Source organism: Cavia porcellus, unplaced genomic scaffold, assembly GCF_034190915.1.
Source record: "Cavia porcellus strain 051 isolate PalLab524CR breed Dunkin Hartley unplaced genomic scaffold, mCavPor4.1 scaffold_1, whole genome shotgun sequence".
In the NCBI taxonomy this organism is placed as follows: Eukaryota; Metazoa; Chordata; class Mammalia; order Rodentia; family Caviidae; genus Cavia; species Cavia porcellus.
In genome coordinates, this window is record NW_026947484.1 from 205,136,315 (window position 1) to 205,152,013 (window position 15,699).

General features: G+C 42.5%; 1 protein-coding gene across 28 annotated transcripts in view; it reads left to right on the forward strand.

Moving 5' to 3' along the window:
- The window catches only part of Ehmt1 (euchromatic histone lysine methyltransferase 1), a 175,318-nt gene that overhangs the window by 80,660 nt on the left and 78,959 nt on the right, over positions 1–15,699 (forward strand). For 24 of the 28 annotated variants that reach the window (XM_063228611.1, XM_063228480.1, XM_063228590.1 and 21 more), the window contains 3 exons: positions 3,929–4,109; positions 9,175–9,332; positions 9,692–9,886. In XM_063228611.1, coding sequence (XP_063084681.1) covers positions 3,929–4,109; positions 9,175–9,332; positions 9,692–9,886 — 534 coding nt within the window. The remainder of the gene's footprint in view (positions 1–3,928; positions 4,110–9,174; positions 9,333–9,691; positions 9,887–15,699) is intronic. The other 4 variants (XM_063228494.1, XM_013155835.3, XM_005005069.4 and 1 more) reach the window with 2 other exon arrangements.

Consider the following 15,699-nt stretch of genomic DNA (forward strand, 5'->3'; position numbering starts at 1 on the left):
CTGAGCCCTGGTGTAGGGTTTTCGTAGCACCCCTCTTGGCCAACCTGACTTAGTATTGACCTTTCACAGTATTTTCCTGAATATGTTACTACTTTGGAAAATTTAAAATAATTACAGATTATCAGGATGCTACAAAAATAGTACATGTTGGGCATGGTGGTGCATGCCTGTAATCCCAGGACTCAGGATGCTGAGGTAGGATTGCTGTGAGTTCATGGCCAGCCTGGACTATGTAGTAAGACCCTGTCTCAAAAAAAAAAGAGACAGGGGCATAGACATCCCATGGACCCTTTACCCAGTCTTTTTTCATGGTTACATCTTTTGTACCTAGAGTATACCTAGAGTCAAAATGAGGACAGGTTTTTTTTTTTGTCATTTTGGTGAAATTCAGTTTGTTTGTTTCCTTTTCTGAATTTTGCTCTTGGTCTGATGTCTAAGAACTCTTTAGCTCTGATTTTGGAGATTCTGTAGTTTCTTTCTTAACTGAATTGTGCATACTGCAAGAGGAGTCAACTGGTGGCCCACACTTTCTTATCTGGCTCTGTTACTGCATCCTGTTTTCTTGTACACATGCCTGGCACTGAGCGCTAGCTTCAGGAAGGAAGATGACCGTGCTCTTCCACTGTGAGGGAGGACTCAGTTCTTAGCAATGGTGCATGGTACCCAGGAATTGGCCAGGCCAGGAGGGGAGAGCCCGGGATATATAGCCTGGCAGTGATGATTGAGGTGGTTGGCAAGGCTGTGTAAGGACACAGGCCAGCTGCTGTGCCTTTATGTGCACAGGTACTCTTTTCTCATGGTTGTACTGTGTTAGACAAGGGTATGGACAAGGTCTGGAATCCTCACTTTGGTTTAGTAGTTCTTAATTTTTTAAAATTTTGAAAATAATCTCTTAAACGAAATAGTAGATTTTATACCTAAACAAGGATTAGCTGCATGTGGTTATTTCCTCTTCAGACGTTTATGTGTTTGTTAAAATTCCATTTTGTATCTGCCTGCAAGCATTAGCTGAGGTGGGTGCTGTCTGGTTGGTAGTTGGTAGGTGGCATAGGAGCAGCAGCTGAGTCCTGCGCTTGGATGGTGGCAGCATCAGTGCCCAGCCTGATGTGTGGAGAAAGGTTTAGTAGCTTTACGCTGGTCCCTTAAAACAGTGCTTTGTGTGCTGAGGGTGGTTACACAGTGGCGGTTATAGAAGGAGCTGTCATACTTGAGTTGTGGTTTGGAGGAAGAAAGAGTTAATCCTTAGGGGAAAAGGAAAGAGCATTCTGGAAGTAGAGTAAGTTCCAAGGCCTTCAGGGGAAAGCATAGGGCCTAGGGCAAAAGATTGGTGAGTTGGGTGGGTGTCCACTGGGGTAAGCAACAGAAAACTTCATAGAGCTGGGTCACCAGAGGTGGAAACCAGAGCTGGTTCCTGTGCCAGTCTGTTTTCTGTTGTGCTACAGAGTGATTTGCAAAGTAGGAGTTTAGCTTACAGTTGTGGAGGCTGGGAAGACCAACTATGGTATGGCACCTGGTGAGGTCTTCTTGCTACATTGTGACATGGCAGCAGCAGAGGGTTGCATAGCAGGACAGAGTGAGTGTGCCAGTAGTGAGGTTTCCTGTGTATGCCATTGCAGGCCCTGCCTGCGTGGCTCCTGAACCCTGTACTCTCAGGACTCTCCCAGGACTCTTCGTCCCCATACCATTAACCTATAGATTTGAAGATTACCTCTCAACATATGACAATGTGTAACACATTCAGACCATAGCCATTCACTAGCTCAGTGGCCAGCAAGAGCATCACATAGCCTCTGTGTTCTGGATATCAGTGAGACATTGAGCAACTTCACTTGGCTTAAGGAAAGAAGGGCTGTTTCTGAGAAACTTTTAGGTCATACACTGACAGGGTGTATAAGTGAGACAGAGTGTGCAAGAGGCACAGAGAGCAGCTGTGTGTGAGACACAGGATGTAAGGCAGGGTGTAGACAAATGTAGGGGGCTCCTTTTGAGCTAGATAGCAGAGAGCAGCCCATCCCTGGCCTCCCACTGCGGTGGACACAACCTTCAGCTCTCTCTAGTTAAGTATGTTACGTTTGCTTTCTCAGCTGGCGCTCCCCTATTTGCTTGCCTACCCCACTGTTACCTCAAGGAGTGTATCCTGAATCCCCTAAACCCATGTTTTGGAACCCAGTGTTCATCCAGTGCTTTGAATTACAATTGTTCTTAACCTTGGCCACTTCTCCCTGGTGTTAGTGAGCAGAAAAAGGGATGCTTTGTCAGAACTGTGAGTAGAAGATAATTTTTAAATGCAGCGTAATTAGCTATGTGGAACAAAACACATGTTATCCCCCCAGGCCATTTTATTCAAACATAAAAACAAATAAAAGAAGCGGGGAAGGAAGAGGAGAAGGACTACAACAAACTTTTAAAGTACATCAATCAGGGGGGTAACACTGGTATATACATTGCACATTATCATCCCCAAAACATATACCCAGAGTATAAGCATCTGCTTTCAATTATCCAAACAACACCAGTACAAATCTTACTTTTCATCAACTCAGAAATCAGTAGTATAACTATCTTAACTATTTTTTAATGTACATATACATAAACATATACATGTTTTTTTCTTTCATTGTTTCACACTAATGAAACAGTATGTTTACACAACATGTCATTTTGGAGATGTTGCAGAGCATAGCTGTGGTAAACTGTGAAAACACTCCTGAGAGTTTTGGGGTATCTTTTAGCTTGGTAATATTTGTTCGTTTGTTTATTTTTGGTTTTCTGAGACAGAGTCTCACTGTATAGTTCACACAGGCCTTGAACTCATGATGATTCTCCTGCTTCAGCCTTCCAATTGCTGGGATTATAGGCTTGTGTTACCACACCTGGTTTAGTTTGATAATATTTATTACCTAAATCAGAGATCGGCAAGCTTTTTCTGCAGAAAGCTAAATAAAAAATATTTCAGGTTTTGTCAACCACATATACCTCCTGCTGCTACTTCTCCTCTTTCCCTTGCTTACTTTTTTCCTTACTTTCCCTCCTTGATGGTTAGACTTTGAACATTTTCCTCAGCTTGAGCCACCCGTGGTGGTACATGCATGACTGATCCATTGAGCGGCTTATATCACTGGTGTTACAAACAGATTTAATCACTTGTATGTCTTTTTATTATGTCTAATAAAATTAATAAAAAGTCTGTGAATGGATCAAATCTAGTTAGTTGCTTGAATTTGAATGACTACTGTCCGAATATAAATAATAATTAATATTACTCTTACTAAAATCATTACAGTAGTCACCACAATTTATTTTATCAAATTAAAAGAAGTTTATATTTATGGTTTATCTATAACATTCTTTAAATTTTAACATGGAAATCTTACTAATACCCCATTGCTGATGAATATAGTATGTATTTATAACTAGTATCCCACAAATTAGCTGTTACAATTTTTATACCACTTTAATGTTTCCCTTAAGGAACTGTAGTATGATGACTTTTGGTGTGCTAAATCAATGCCTTTCTTTGCATTATTGTAAGGAAAGACCCCCTGAAAAGCAATACAGTCTACCCAGTGAGACAATCATGAATGTACCCACCAGTGGTTCAAGCCAGTGGAGTGACCGAATTCAAATAGAGCCGCCCCGCAGTGAGACATGAATTATGGCCCTTCGTGACCGTGTTAACAGTTTGTAGGTTGGACTATAGTTTGAGATGCTGACTTCAGCCACCTAATTAGGGACAGGGTATATGTGCCATGCTACTAGATGCTCATTTGATGATAGCTGTGCTGTGTGGATTTCTGAACTCTTTGCCCACCCATTTATCTTTCAGTTGAGGTGAACTAATGGAGAAAGAACTGATTTGAGGTGCATGTTATTTGAGTAACTGTCTGCTTGTACATAGTCACAGTCACTAACTGTTTTTATTTTGAAGCATGCAGCCAGCAAGGACTCCAGAGAAGTTCGGGAAGCGAGAGACCATAAGGAACCAAAAGAAGAGATCGGTAGGAACGTTTCTGATTGTGGACGACAACAGCTTTTACCCCCTTTCCCGTCCCTTCACCAGTCGCTACCTCAGAATCAATGCTACATGGCCACCACGAAGTCACAGACAGGTAAAGGGGGACAACAATTCTTCTTTCCTATTGTGTGTCTGGAGCCTGCACCCTCTAGAAAGAGTTGCTTGAGACATATAGCTGCCCTGCACAGCTAGAGAGGCCCCAGCTTTGGCTCTGTGCCTTCCTTGTACAGTACCTTTGTGTTCCCTTCCTTGCCCTGGCCTTTTGGCCTCTTGACTGTGTTACTTGTTTTGTTTACCTTCATATTCAGGGTGAACACTGTGTCAAGCTCTGACCCTTGTGCTTATGAGTGGAGGACCGTGGATGTGGGAACTCTCCTGGTCCTCAGTTAAGTGCTCTTGGAAGCATGCAGTGTGTTGGACTGAGGTTAAGGGAGGCTTTGCCTCTGCTCTGTTAGCACCTGCCCACCCATGGGTGTTTCTTCTTGCTGTACTGGTCTTGTATGTCCTCTTGTCAGGCAATGGAGTTGGTGAACTCTGTGTTACCATGGGAGATCTCTGAAAGGAGGGGGAACACAAGTTGCCACATGTGTAGGCTGATGATGGGTGTATGCCTCAGAATGAGGGACACCTCAGGTCCCCAGGCTTTCCTGTCAGCCTGAAGGGGTGTATGAAGCTCTGTCCTTAAGAGATGGGTAATCCCTCTGACATGGAAAGGCAGCAAAATTCTACAGAGAATTCCTATATACCCTGCACTCCTTTTACCACAATTAGGCCTTCTTTCCTGGTGATATAACCATTCTTTTGGTTTTGTTGTTTCTGAAAAATGAATGTTAAGTTGCCCTATGTAGACTTAGAACCTCTACCTTAAGTGCATTTCCTGAGGTAACAGTGTGATGTCTCTAGAAATAAGAACACTCTCTTAAATAACTGCAATGCAGTAATCAGAATTAGAAATTAACTTTGTCGTGATGCAAGTGTTTTATTTTAGTAACTTTGCTTACCTATTGCCAGTTTTCTGTTACTGTCCCTTATAACAAAAGAAAGTCAGTTTTGGCTCTAGATATCACAGTTACCTGGTTGTTGTGCTTGTCCCCAGCCGCCTTTGTCCTTCTTGACCTTCGCATTTTGAGAATATAGGTAGGTATTCTGTAGGATCTGTTGGACATGGTGTTTCCCCGTCTTCGTCAGGGTCAGTTCAGTTCTGGGAATTGACATGTGTCCCTAGGAGTTGGGCAGCCTTCTGTTCCGATGGTGCCGGCAATGTCTGCAGATCTCTCCCTCAGAAAGTTCCTGTTTCCAGTTTGTCCTAAGCAGGTACCTTGTGTATAGAGGGGAGAGATTGAGAGGCTTTGTGGGGAACTTGCTTTTTATCATAGCCACCAGGAAGTATGTATGGCAAGGTGGAGCCCAATGGTAGTTTTCTTTCTCTACCACTCCTTCTGTTTTTCTGTTCTGTTTCTGCTGTAAGGAATGATTCACTTTCCATCTTCTATCTAGCTATCTATCATCTGTCTGTCTATAAGTATTAATGGTATAGCTGGGCATGCTATAATCCTAGTACTTGGGAAATTGAGGCAGGAGGGTTGTGAATTTTATGAATTCAAGACCAACCTGGGCAATTTAGTGATTCAAGGTTAGCCTGGATTGCACTGTTGAGACCCTTCTCAAAAAAAAAAAAGAAAAAAGATGGTGTATTAGTCAGCTTTTGATCACTGTAACAAATAACTTATAAATGAAAAGGAAAGGTATATTTTGGCACGATTTTAGAGGTTGCAGTTTAGCATTGATTGGTCCTTTTGTCCTGTTGCATTAAACCTATGTGAATATCATGGTAGGTGTGCAAGGCAGAGCAAAACCATTCACTAAAGACCTGGGAAGGGAAGGAGCAAGGACCCAGAGTTCCTCTGTTGCCTTTGGGGACATGGCTGTAGTGACTCGAAGACTTCAACTGGACTTTTGTAAAGGCTCTACCTTCCTGACAGCAGCTGCACTGGTGACCAGCACATTAACACATCGGCCCTTGGAGACATTCCGGACGAAACAGTCAGCAGCTTGTAAACTCAGTATAGGCTTTGAGCTGTTGTCCATTACTATCATTTTGCTGCTTTGCACTCCAGTTTGTGCAATAGGGCTTCAGCTGGGTCCTGAGTCTTTGGGTGTGGCTCAGCCCTTTCTTTAGATCCTCTGACTGGACCAGAGGGACCAGGCTCAGATTGTATTTTCCTTTTCAGAGGGAGCCATGAGTCTTTCACTTGTGCTGAGGTGGTTAGGAAACAAAGTCAATCTTTGCACTTCCTGCCCTTTTGGCCACTTGGTCTCAGTGTTGCTTGTTTTAAATAGTTAAACCTATCATTTTGCAAAGTTCTATACAATTATATTTATGTCAATAGGACTGGCAAGAAATGCCAAAAGTCAGTATTTCTGTTAACACACTTAAGATTATTTTTGTATTTTAGCATTATTATTTTATCACATTTTATTTATTTTTTTCTTTTTATTTTAAAGATAGTAAAATCTAACAAAATAAGACAGAACAAAGCCAATCAAAACAAAGTAACAAAATTGGTACGGAACTTCAAAGCAGAACACTAGGAAAACAACAATAGCTACTATAGTGTGTTTTGTTATCTTCACAATTGCCCATTCCATCAGGTACTGCAAAATCAAGCCCAAAACAAAACAGAATAAAACCAGTCAAAACAGAATATTGAATAAAGTAAAACAATTAGAAGAAACCAAAACAGTGAGAACAATATTAGTTTTCAAAGACAAGATAGAAGGCAATCACCCATATTTGCTGTATTGCGTACTGTCATCCTTCCAGGAGATGCTCAGATCACTGGCCCCAGGCCTGCAGAATCATCCAGACAATACAAGCATTTAATTGCTTTATGTACCTTAGTTGCTAGCAGCTCAGCCTATCCTCAGAACCAACGGGTTGCTTGTGGCAGAGGGTGGGGTTTGATTCTCAGCCCACTCGCTGGTAAGCTCACGAGAGGTGCTGACTTTTCTCGTCCTGGAAGCTGTGCAGCTTGTATGACTTACTAGAAAAGCTGTCTGGTTGGCTTCTTGTTGGATCCGCTTGATCCCAACATGGCTGATTCCTGGGAGGCCCTGACTTTTCTGAGTGAGTGAAGAACAAATACCTAGTGTGAAGGTCTACATGGTTGTACTTAGTATCCATAATGGACTGGTGTCAGCAGTACTTGCTCCCCCTATAGATACTCCAATCCATGGATGTTCAAGTTCCTTGTATAATGTGGCACAGTGTTTTCATGAGCTATGCATACACTTATATAGCCTGTAAGTCATCTGTTACCTGAAGCAATTAATACAATGAAAGTTCTCTCTAAATTGCTGTATTATGTTTAGGAAGTGACAAGAATTTGTATACATTCTGGGTGCAATGTCCTTCCCCCCAATTTGCTTTGTATTTTATTTTATTTTACTTTATTTTTTTGGTACCGGGGATCGAACTCACAACGTTGTACTTGCCTGGCAGGAGTTTACACCATAGAGCCAAATCTCTGGCTCTTACTTTATTTTTTTAAAGTTTTGGGTGGCACTGGGGATTGAACCTAAAGCTTTGCACATCCTAGACAGTGTACCACTAAGCTACATTCCCAGTACTCAAATATTTTCAGTCTGTGACTGGTTGAATCGTGGTTGTAGAACCTATGGATATGGAGGCCTGACTATATGTTTATAAAGCTGAGAGACTTAAACGTTATCAGTCTACCACTTTGCCTATTTTAGCTCATAATACAAAAAGTTGATGATGATGGTGAATGCAGTGTTTTTGGGGAGCCAGAGGTGACTGTGCTTAGGACAGAGGTACTGTGGGCCTGTCAGATGTCCAGCCTTTTGTGGTAGAGCTGTGCTTCTCTGAGGACCTGTGCCATGGTGCCTACTCCAGGAAGTGGCCTGCAGGGTGTATGGGGCCACTGCTATCACGGTCCCATGCTCTCCCTGGACCTAGCAACCCTGAGATTCTGACAGCCTATGCTTTGGTTGGGTCATACCTGAGTGGGTTCTTGCTTTCTGTATTATAGGACTAACTAAAACATTAAAGCCCTCCCCGCCCAGTACTTTATTCTGTGCTAAAGCTGTGGTTTTGAATCTTTTTTTAAAACCTGGAATTTAAAAACAAAACAAAACAAAAACCCTGGATTTAAAAAAAAAAATGTGCAAAATCTCATTACATATAGGGGCAAAGGATTTAGCTTAGTGATTTAAGCACCTGCCTGGTAAGTGTGAGGTCATGAGTTCATGAGTACCAGGCCGCCCCCCCCCCCAAACTCATTACGTAGAACCCTTCAGCTGGGTGTGGTGGTCCACACCTGTAATCCCAGCATTTGGGGGGCTGAGGTAGGAAGGTTGCTGCAAGTTTCAGCCATTCTGGGCTACAAAGGGAGACCCTTTCTCAGAAAAACCTTTCTGAGATCTAGGGTTTTTGTTTTTAAATTCCAGGTTTTAAACCTTTAACCTAGAGCTGCTTTGTGTGATAAGGTGTCTGGAGTCCTAGGCCCACGGGATTTCCTCATGTTGTTTCCAATTGCACGCTCATGGTGAGCTAGATAGCATGCCAGGAACCTTCTTTCCCCCTAGTTCTTGAGTTGTTGGGGTGAGGGTTCCCGATGGGCCACAGAGTTGTATAGATGGCTATGTGTAGAGGCCTCACTGAAGAGAGGTCATAGTGCCTTAGGATGACTAACCCGGCCTGGCCGCACCAGTGAGGGGCTGTGAGACTGATCTCTTCCTTTTTGGCCCTGTGTTCTTTCTGCAGCAGACAGTGTGGGGCATTTGGTAGAATGAAAGGACTTCTTGGGTGGAGTTCATCATGCCTGAGACAGGGAGTCTGGGTGTGGAATGTGTCAAGGCCTTCTTCCTGAAGATTTTGGATTTACTGCATGTTGTGGTATTCTGTGTAAAAAGTGATCTTGGATGCATTTTGCTTTCTCTGCAGTTGGTAGCAAGTGAGGGAAGCCTGTCAGCTTTGTGCTGATGCGCACAAGAATGTAACTGAGAGGGTGGAGTATACTGATAATTTTAGTAAACAGATTTTGTAAATACTTTCCTACCTCTGAAAACAGTTGAATGGTATTTCTTTTCCTCTCTGTCCCCTTTTGGATTTTTTTTTTTTTTTTTTTTTTTTTTAGCTTGCTTGCCTTTTGTTTTAGCAGCTGCAGTATCTCGGAAGAAAAAACGAAGAATGGGAACCTATAGCCTGGTTCCTAAGAAAAAGACCAAAGTGTTAAAGCAGAGGACGGTGATTGAGATGTTTAAGAGTTTAACTCATTCCACCGTGGGCTCCAAGGTAAGAACAGTGTGTGAGTTGTTTGCCACAGTGCTTTTTTAGTGTGTCTGTCTGTTTGGGACCATTTTGGCTGAAGACCATCGTGTGTGGCCATCAGTCATTTGATGAGCTCAATTGTTGTGGAGGAGCCAGAGCTCTCAAGATGCCTATGCTGGGGGGCAGAGGCTGAGTCCAAGTGGCATATGGAGACCCTTTACCCCTATACCTGCCCATGCACTCGCCCAGCTCGTCTCAAGTGCTGGGTACTGTGTGCTGCCTCTGTGGCCCTGGCAGGCTCCCACACTACCCGTCTCCTGAGGCTCACAGTAGAAGAGAGTGCACAGAGGTCCTCCTTGGGCTGTGCACCCTCTGTATTCCAGAGTGAGAAGGCCTTGGGTGACAGTACTCTTCATGTGAACGGGGAGAGCTTGGAGATGGACTCGGACGAAGATGAGTCAGATGAGCTTGAGGAGGATGAGGATCATGACCACGGAGCTGAGCAGGCTGCTGTGTTTCCCACGGAGGACAGCAGGACCTCTAAAGAGAGCATGTCCGAGACTGACCGTGCCCCAAAGGTAGGACCACATTTTCTTGGGTGGGAGTTTGATAGGTGAGGGGAATCACAGAGTTCAGGTCCTGAGAGTTAGGACTCTTGGCACTAGGCCCTTAGGAAACTTCTTATTTATTTTTTGTTTTTTAAGTGGTGTGTCATGTCTTCCCATCTCCCTCCACATTTACTTTGGCTTGGATTTTTATATTTTATTTCTCTGGAGTTACCCATTTATTTTTCACCTCAGGAGTGGTTGTTTTCCTGTGTAGCAACATTGATGGAAGCATCATACACTCTTAAGCTCCAAAATGGCAGGCAGAAGAGTATTAGTAATTAGTATTTGCTGGGCATGGTGGTGCACACCTGTAATCCCAGCACTTTGGGAGACTGAGGCAAGATGATTGCAGGTTGATTGTTGTTAAATTGCCTAGCCTGGGCAACTTAACAACATAGTAAGACACTGCTTTGCAAGGACAAGTGAAAAAGGGGCTGATGATGTAGCTCAGTGCAGGGGTGCTGGGTTTAATCTCCAGTACTGCCCAGAACAAAACAGACCCAAATATTAGTTGATGTCCTGTTGTGTTTCTACTGTGACTGCTTGTGTTTAACCATGTTTACCTCATTGTATCCTGGATCAGGTTCATGAAAGAGCTGCTGTACTGGTGCAGGTTAGGGACTCTGCCCTTCCTTGAAAATGTGTATACAGGGTGTTCTGTGGCCTGTGGCTGCTCATGCATTTCTGGAAACTCTGGTGTGTCCCCATGTCGGAGTGCTCTGCACAGGCAGCCCACACTGTCTGGGAATGAGCCTTACCCTGACCTCAGCTTTCTCATTCCCCCAGCAGGTCTGGCACCATCAACAGTTGCCCTAGGTCTCTATAGCTGCTACCGGGCCTAAGCATTCGCCCTAGCGTTTTAGGGAATCTTAGAAAATTCTTGGAAATAACTCCAGAATGGACTTTAAAGTTTAAGCATAAATTTACACTCTTTCTGGTAGGAATTGATTACAAGTGTCACACTTGACAAGGAGGAACAATGTGAGGCTAAGAGTCATGCTAACATTATCTGTGGTCTATTGTCCAAATGTGTTAGACTCTTTTGAGGAAATTTTGAACCATCTTGATGTGAGTTATTCTAAACTATAGAGAAGTTCCTGGGGCTGTTGTTCATTGATTTGTTAGTAAATGTATAATTCTATTGCTTAACTTTTTGTACTTTCAGTAGTGTTTGTACTCTGTATCTCCTTTTAGAGGCTTTGAAACTTTTTTTAAAATTTTTATTTTTTTGTCTTTTTGTGACAAGGTCTCTCTCTATGAGGTTCAGACTGGTCTTGAGCTAATTTTGTAGCCCAAGCTGGTCTTGAATTTGCAACGATCCTGCTGCCTCAGCCTCCTGAGTGTTGGGATTATAGGTATGTGCCACTATGTCTGGCTACTTTTGATTTTTTTTTTTTTTTGGTATGAAGCAAATTTTTAAAATGTCAGCCGGTCATGATGGTACACACCTATAATCCCAGCACTCAAGAAGCTGAAGCAGGAGAACTGCACAATTTCGAGGTCAACCTAGGTGAGAAAGCCAAGACTATGTCTCAATAAAACAAAATTTTACCCCCCCCCACTCTTAATTATTACAAAGTAAATTTGGTGGAAAATACTAGTATTAGATAAAATATTTTAAAAGTTTATTTAAAATAATTGTTAGCTTTCTTTTGAGATAGAGAATATAAGGAAGACAACAAATTGCATTGTAATCCCAGAGTCCAGGTAATTTTCCGTGTACTCAGTGATTATCTAATACATCCTCCCCTTCCAGGAGCAAGATCTCATCCAGCCATCTGGGAGGCCTTATTTCAGGGAGGAGGAGAAGGAACATACTCTGGAGTGGTAGTCATTCCTTTCCCCCCACTCTTCAGCACAAATTATCATTTCTAGTTTTGTTTTTTTGTTGTTGTTTTTGTTTTTTGAGTGTGTGGTTTTTTTTTTTTTTTGGAGACAGGACCTTGCTATGTAGCCCAGGCTGACCTCAAACTCAGAATCCTATCTTATGCTTCTGAGTGCTGGTATGGACTCTAGTTGAACGCCTCCACACCTGGCACAAATCATCATTTCTACAGCTCCATTTACTCCCTTTTGTGACTTTTTCTTTTGTAGTAGGCTGTGCTTCCAGGCCATTTCATAGCCTTTCGTTGAATATACTCATGGGTAATAAATGTTATCAGCGTTTTTTTGTTGTTGAGAGAGCATCTTGCTATGTAGTCTTCCCAGCACACTTGCTGGTAAGTGTGAGGTCATCAGTACCAGGTGTGTTTTTTTTTTTGGAGACAGGACCTTGCTATGTAGCCCAGGCTGGCTTTGTACCCAAACCTGGCCTCCTCAAGTCCATGATTCTCCTGTCTCACTTTCTTAAGTGCTGGAGTTATAGGTGTGTATCACCATATCCAGCTTAAAAACTTTGAATTTTGGGTCAAGTCATCCATACAGTTCCTGCTGTCATACCTGCAGTAATCATGGTTTTTCTTACCTTCCCTCTCAAGATATGTATGGTGGGAATTGTTTTACTGTTAAATTATGAGTGGGGCCCAGCAATTTCTTACATGTTTAGTAGCCATTGGCACTTGTTCTATGAACTCCCCACTCTGTCCTATGCCCACTTTTCTCTGGGTTACACATCGTTTACAGATGGGGTCCTAGGAGCTTAGTGTGAGCCTGGAGTTCATTTGTTGGATTGACGATCCCCACTGCTAGTCTTTGGCCTGGTCTGTAGTGTCAGAACTCAAAGGCACTAGCATGTTCTAACTTCAGGGTTCTGTGTTCTAATTACGATGAACCTACCTGCCTCACTGCTGATTTTTCATAAATGGACATAAGCTGTCTTCTGTACTTCTTTAATTTCATTAAAAATATTTGATTTATATAGAATTTATTTTGTGATAAAAGATGAGGTAGGCATCCCACAGTGGGTGAATTAATTGTGTCTCAATGAGTCTTCAAGGTGAGATGTAAGGCCAGGGTGTTGGGATTTCTCTCAGAGAGGCTGAGTCAGTTTCTACTCTACCTCTTGCCTGACATTCCTTCCCCTGCTAATTTAAAATGCCAGCTGAATCTTATGCATACCAAATGGCATGTGAATTTGTGTATTTCTGGATTCTGTTTTTGATATTCACATCTTTCAGAGAGGATATAGACACTGAGCAATCATAACTGAGTATTGTCATAAAATAAAAAATAACTAATAAATAACTTTCAAGCCAACCAAAGAACCAAGAAACAAAAGCTGAACAAATCTGAGGCTAAGCTATGGGCTAAAATCACTTAAAATCCTAAATACAAAAGTCCTTTATGAAACAGTAGTCAAATGCAACTATGTAGCAAAATAACAATGATTTGCTGTGCATGGTGGCATATGCTTATAATCCCAGAGCTCCCATTGTTTAAGGGGCTGAATCAGCTGGAGGGTCACTGAGAGTTCAGGGCCAGCCTGGATTACATAGTAAGTTCAAGGCCAACCTGAACTTCATAGTAAGACCTTCTCTCATCTCCCTTTCCCCAAATAAAGAGTAGGTAGGCCTTACTCCAGGAATGGGAGGTTGATTCATTATTAGAAGTCTGTTACCAGGATTTACTAAATTAGGAGATTAAATGTGAAAACCATGTGTATGTTTATGAGGTATTTTAAACTGGTGTAGTGATGCATGTCTGTGATCTGGTTACTTATGAGAACAAGGCTGAGGGCTCACTGAGGCCCAGCCAGGGTCAAGGCCAGCCTGGGCAGTATGCATACAGCAAGATCTCACCCTAAAGTAATTTATAAACACATGAGTAAATGGTGTTTTATAAAGTTCAGCTTTATGTTCTTTAAATTTGGGAGATTATTTTATAGTTACACATTAATGATTGTATAGGTGGGTGATGATTAAAGAATACCGTCCTTATAATGAGCTCACCCACATCAGAGCCTTGAGTTTCACCTGTACTTCTGAAGCCTCATTCCTTTCCCCATCACCTTACTCTGCCATAAGTGACTGTTGCCTGAGTGCTAGCACTGTAGAATTGTTTGGTTCAGTTTTAGTGTGTTTTGGGTTTTTATATTATTGGTTGATCATCATTATTTTAGAGTAGGAGTTTTCTGCATTGACTGGGTGCAGGTATCTAGTTCCTTAGGATCAGAACTGTTACCATAGCAATGCTGAAATGTCTGTCTCATTCTCCTTCACAGGAAGGACTGTGTTGTTGTGGTTTGAATATTCTCAGCCTAAATTTCCACTACCATAAATGACTTCAAAACTGTTAATGAATCGTTTCAGAGAGTACATCTTGAGGCCAGAATGTCTGAGAAACCACCACAATGCAGTATTCCTTTGTGCCCTGCTTCTGGCATGTGTGTCCATCCCACTGTTGATGGGCATGTTGGCGGTTTCTGTTGGCACTATTCCCAGTGTCAATACCATTAGTATCCCTGTGCACGGTTGATTCCTTCGAGCACACGAAGTGGGGTCTGCATGCGAGTGTTAAACTACAGATACTGCCATACTGTTTTGCCAGTTCATTGTGTCAGTTTACTTCATGCCAGCTGTCTCTAGGTACTCTATATTCTGTGCTGACCTGCCGAAGTCAGCCCTGCCCAACCACTGAGCATAGAGTATGCATTCATGATATTTTTAATTTGCACTTCCTTGAATGTCAAGAAAACTGAATGCTTTTTAGTGTATCTTTGCCTCATGGATACCATATTTTGTGAAGTGGCTGTTCACATCTCAGCCACTCATCTGCCCCTTTGTGCTTTTGGAAAACCATTTGGTAGTTATTCTTTGGTCTAGAAATGCTGGTTACCCTGTTTCACTGTGGCTCAGAGGCTGTTCGTAAAGACTGTGATGCATTAGATGCAGCAGTCATTTGGGTGCTAGTGAGGAAAGAGGTAGGCCCTTACCTTCCCTGCATCTGTAGCTGGGCCTGGTGAACAGAGGTGTGTCCTATGATTGAGGACTGGCAGGACTGGTTGACACTCAGGCACTGTCAGCTTTGGGTCTCCTGCCAGCTCCCCCAGGAGAGATACAGGAGCAAGGAATCTGCTTGTTCGCCTTTCCCTCCCTGCACAGGCTTCAGCCACATCAGATTCTACTTACTCATTTGTTTAAGCCATGTGAGCTGCTGTTCTTCCTCCTGCTGTTTCCTGGGCATCTCAGCTTCTTCCTTCTTCTGTATTGCTGACATGTGCCTTGTCATCACATGGACACCTTACCAGGGTAACCCTCCTTCCCTCCTTTATAATCCCTTTGCTGGAGTTTTGGAAGGAGGTAGTTAAGTAGTTTCAGTGCTCAATCTTGTTGAAAGTAAAATACTGTCCAGTGAATTAAAAGAACACTCGTAGCTGGGCATGGTGGTCCACACCTGTAATCCCAGCACTCGAGAGCCTGAGGCAGTGAGTCAAGGCCAGCCTGGGCTACAAGGAGAGTTCAAGGCCAGCCTCAACTACAGAGCCAAACCCTGCCTCAAAAAAGGAAAAAAAAAAAGAACAGTCATAATTAAAGAAGGCTGACTAAAATCATCAGGCTCTTACAAAGAAAAATCATATGTAATGGTGAAATTCAAAGTATTTCTGTCATCAGTCATAAAATGAGGGCAAGGTTGCTGCTTTAATTCTTACATGAGTACAGTAGTATTGACTGTTCTATCTGATGTTATAAAAGAAACATTAATATTTAAAAGGCCAGGGGAGAAGTGTTACTGAGACTTTAATTATCCATCTGACAATCCAGGAAAACTGGCCAAAAATTAACACAGCTACTTGAGTTGGATTTCATGAGATCAAACTATTTTCACATGTAGCTATAATAGTCATT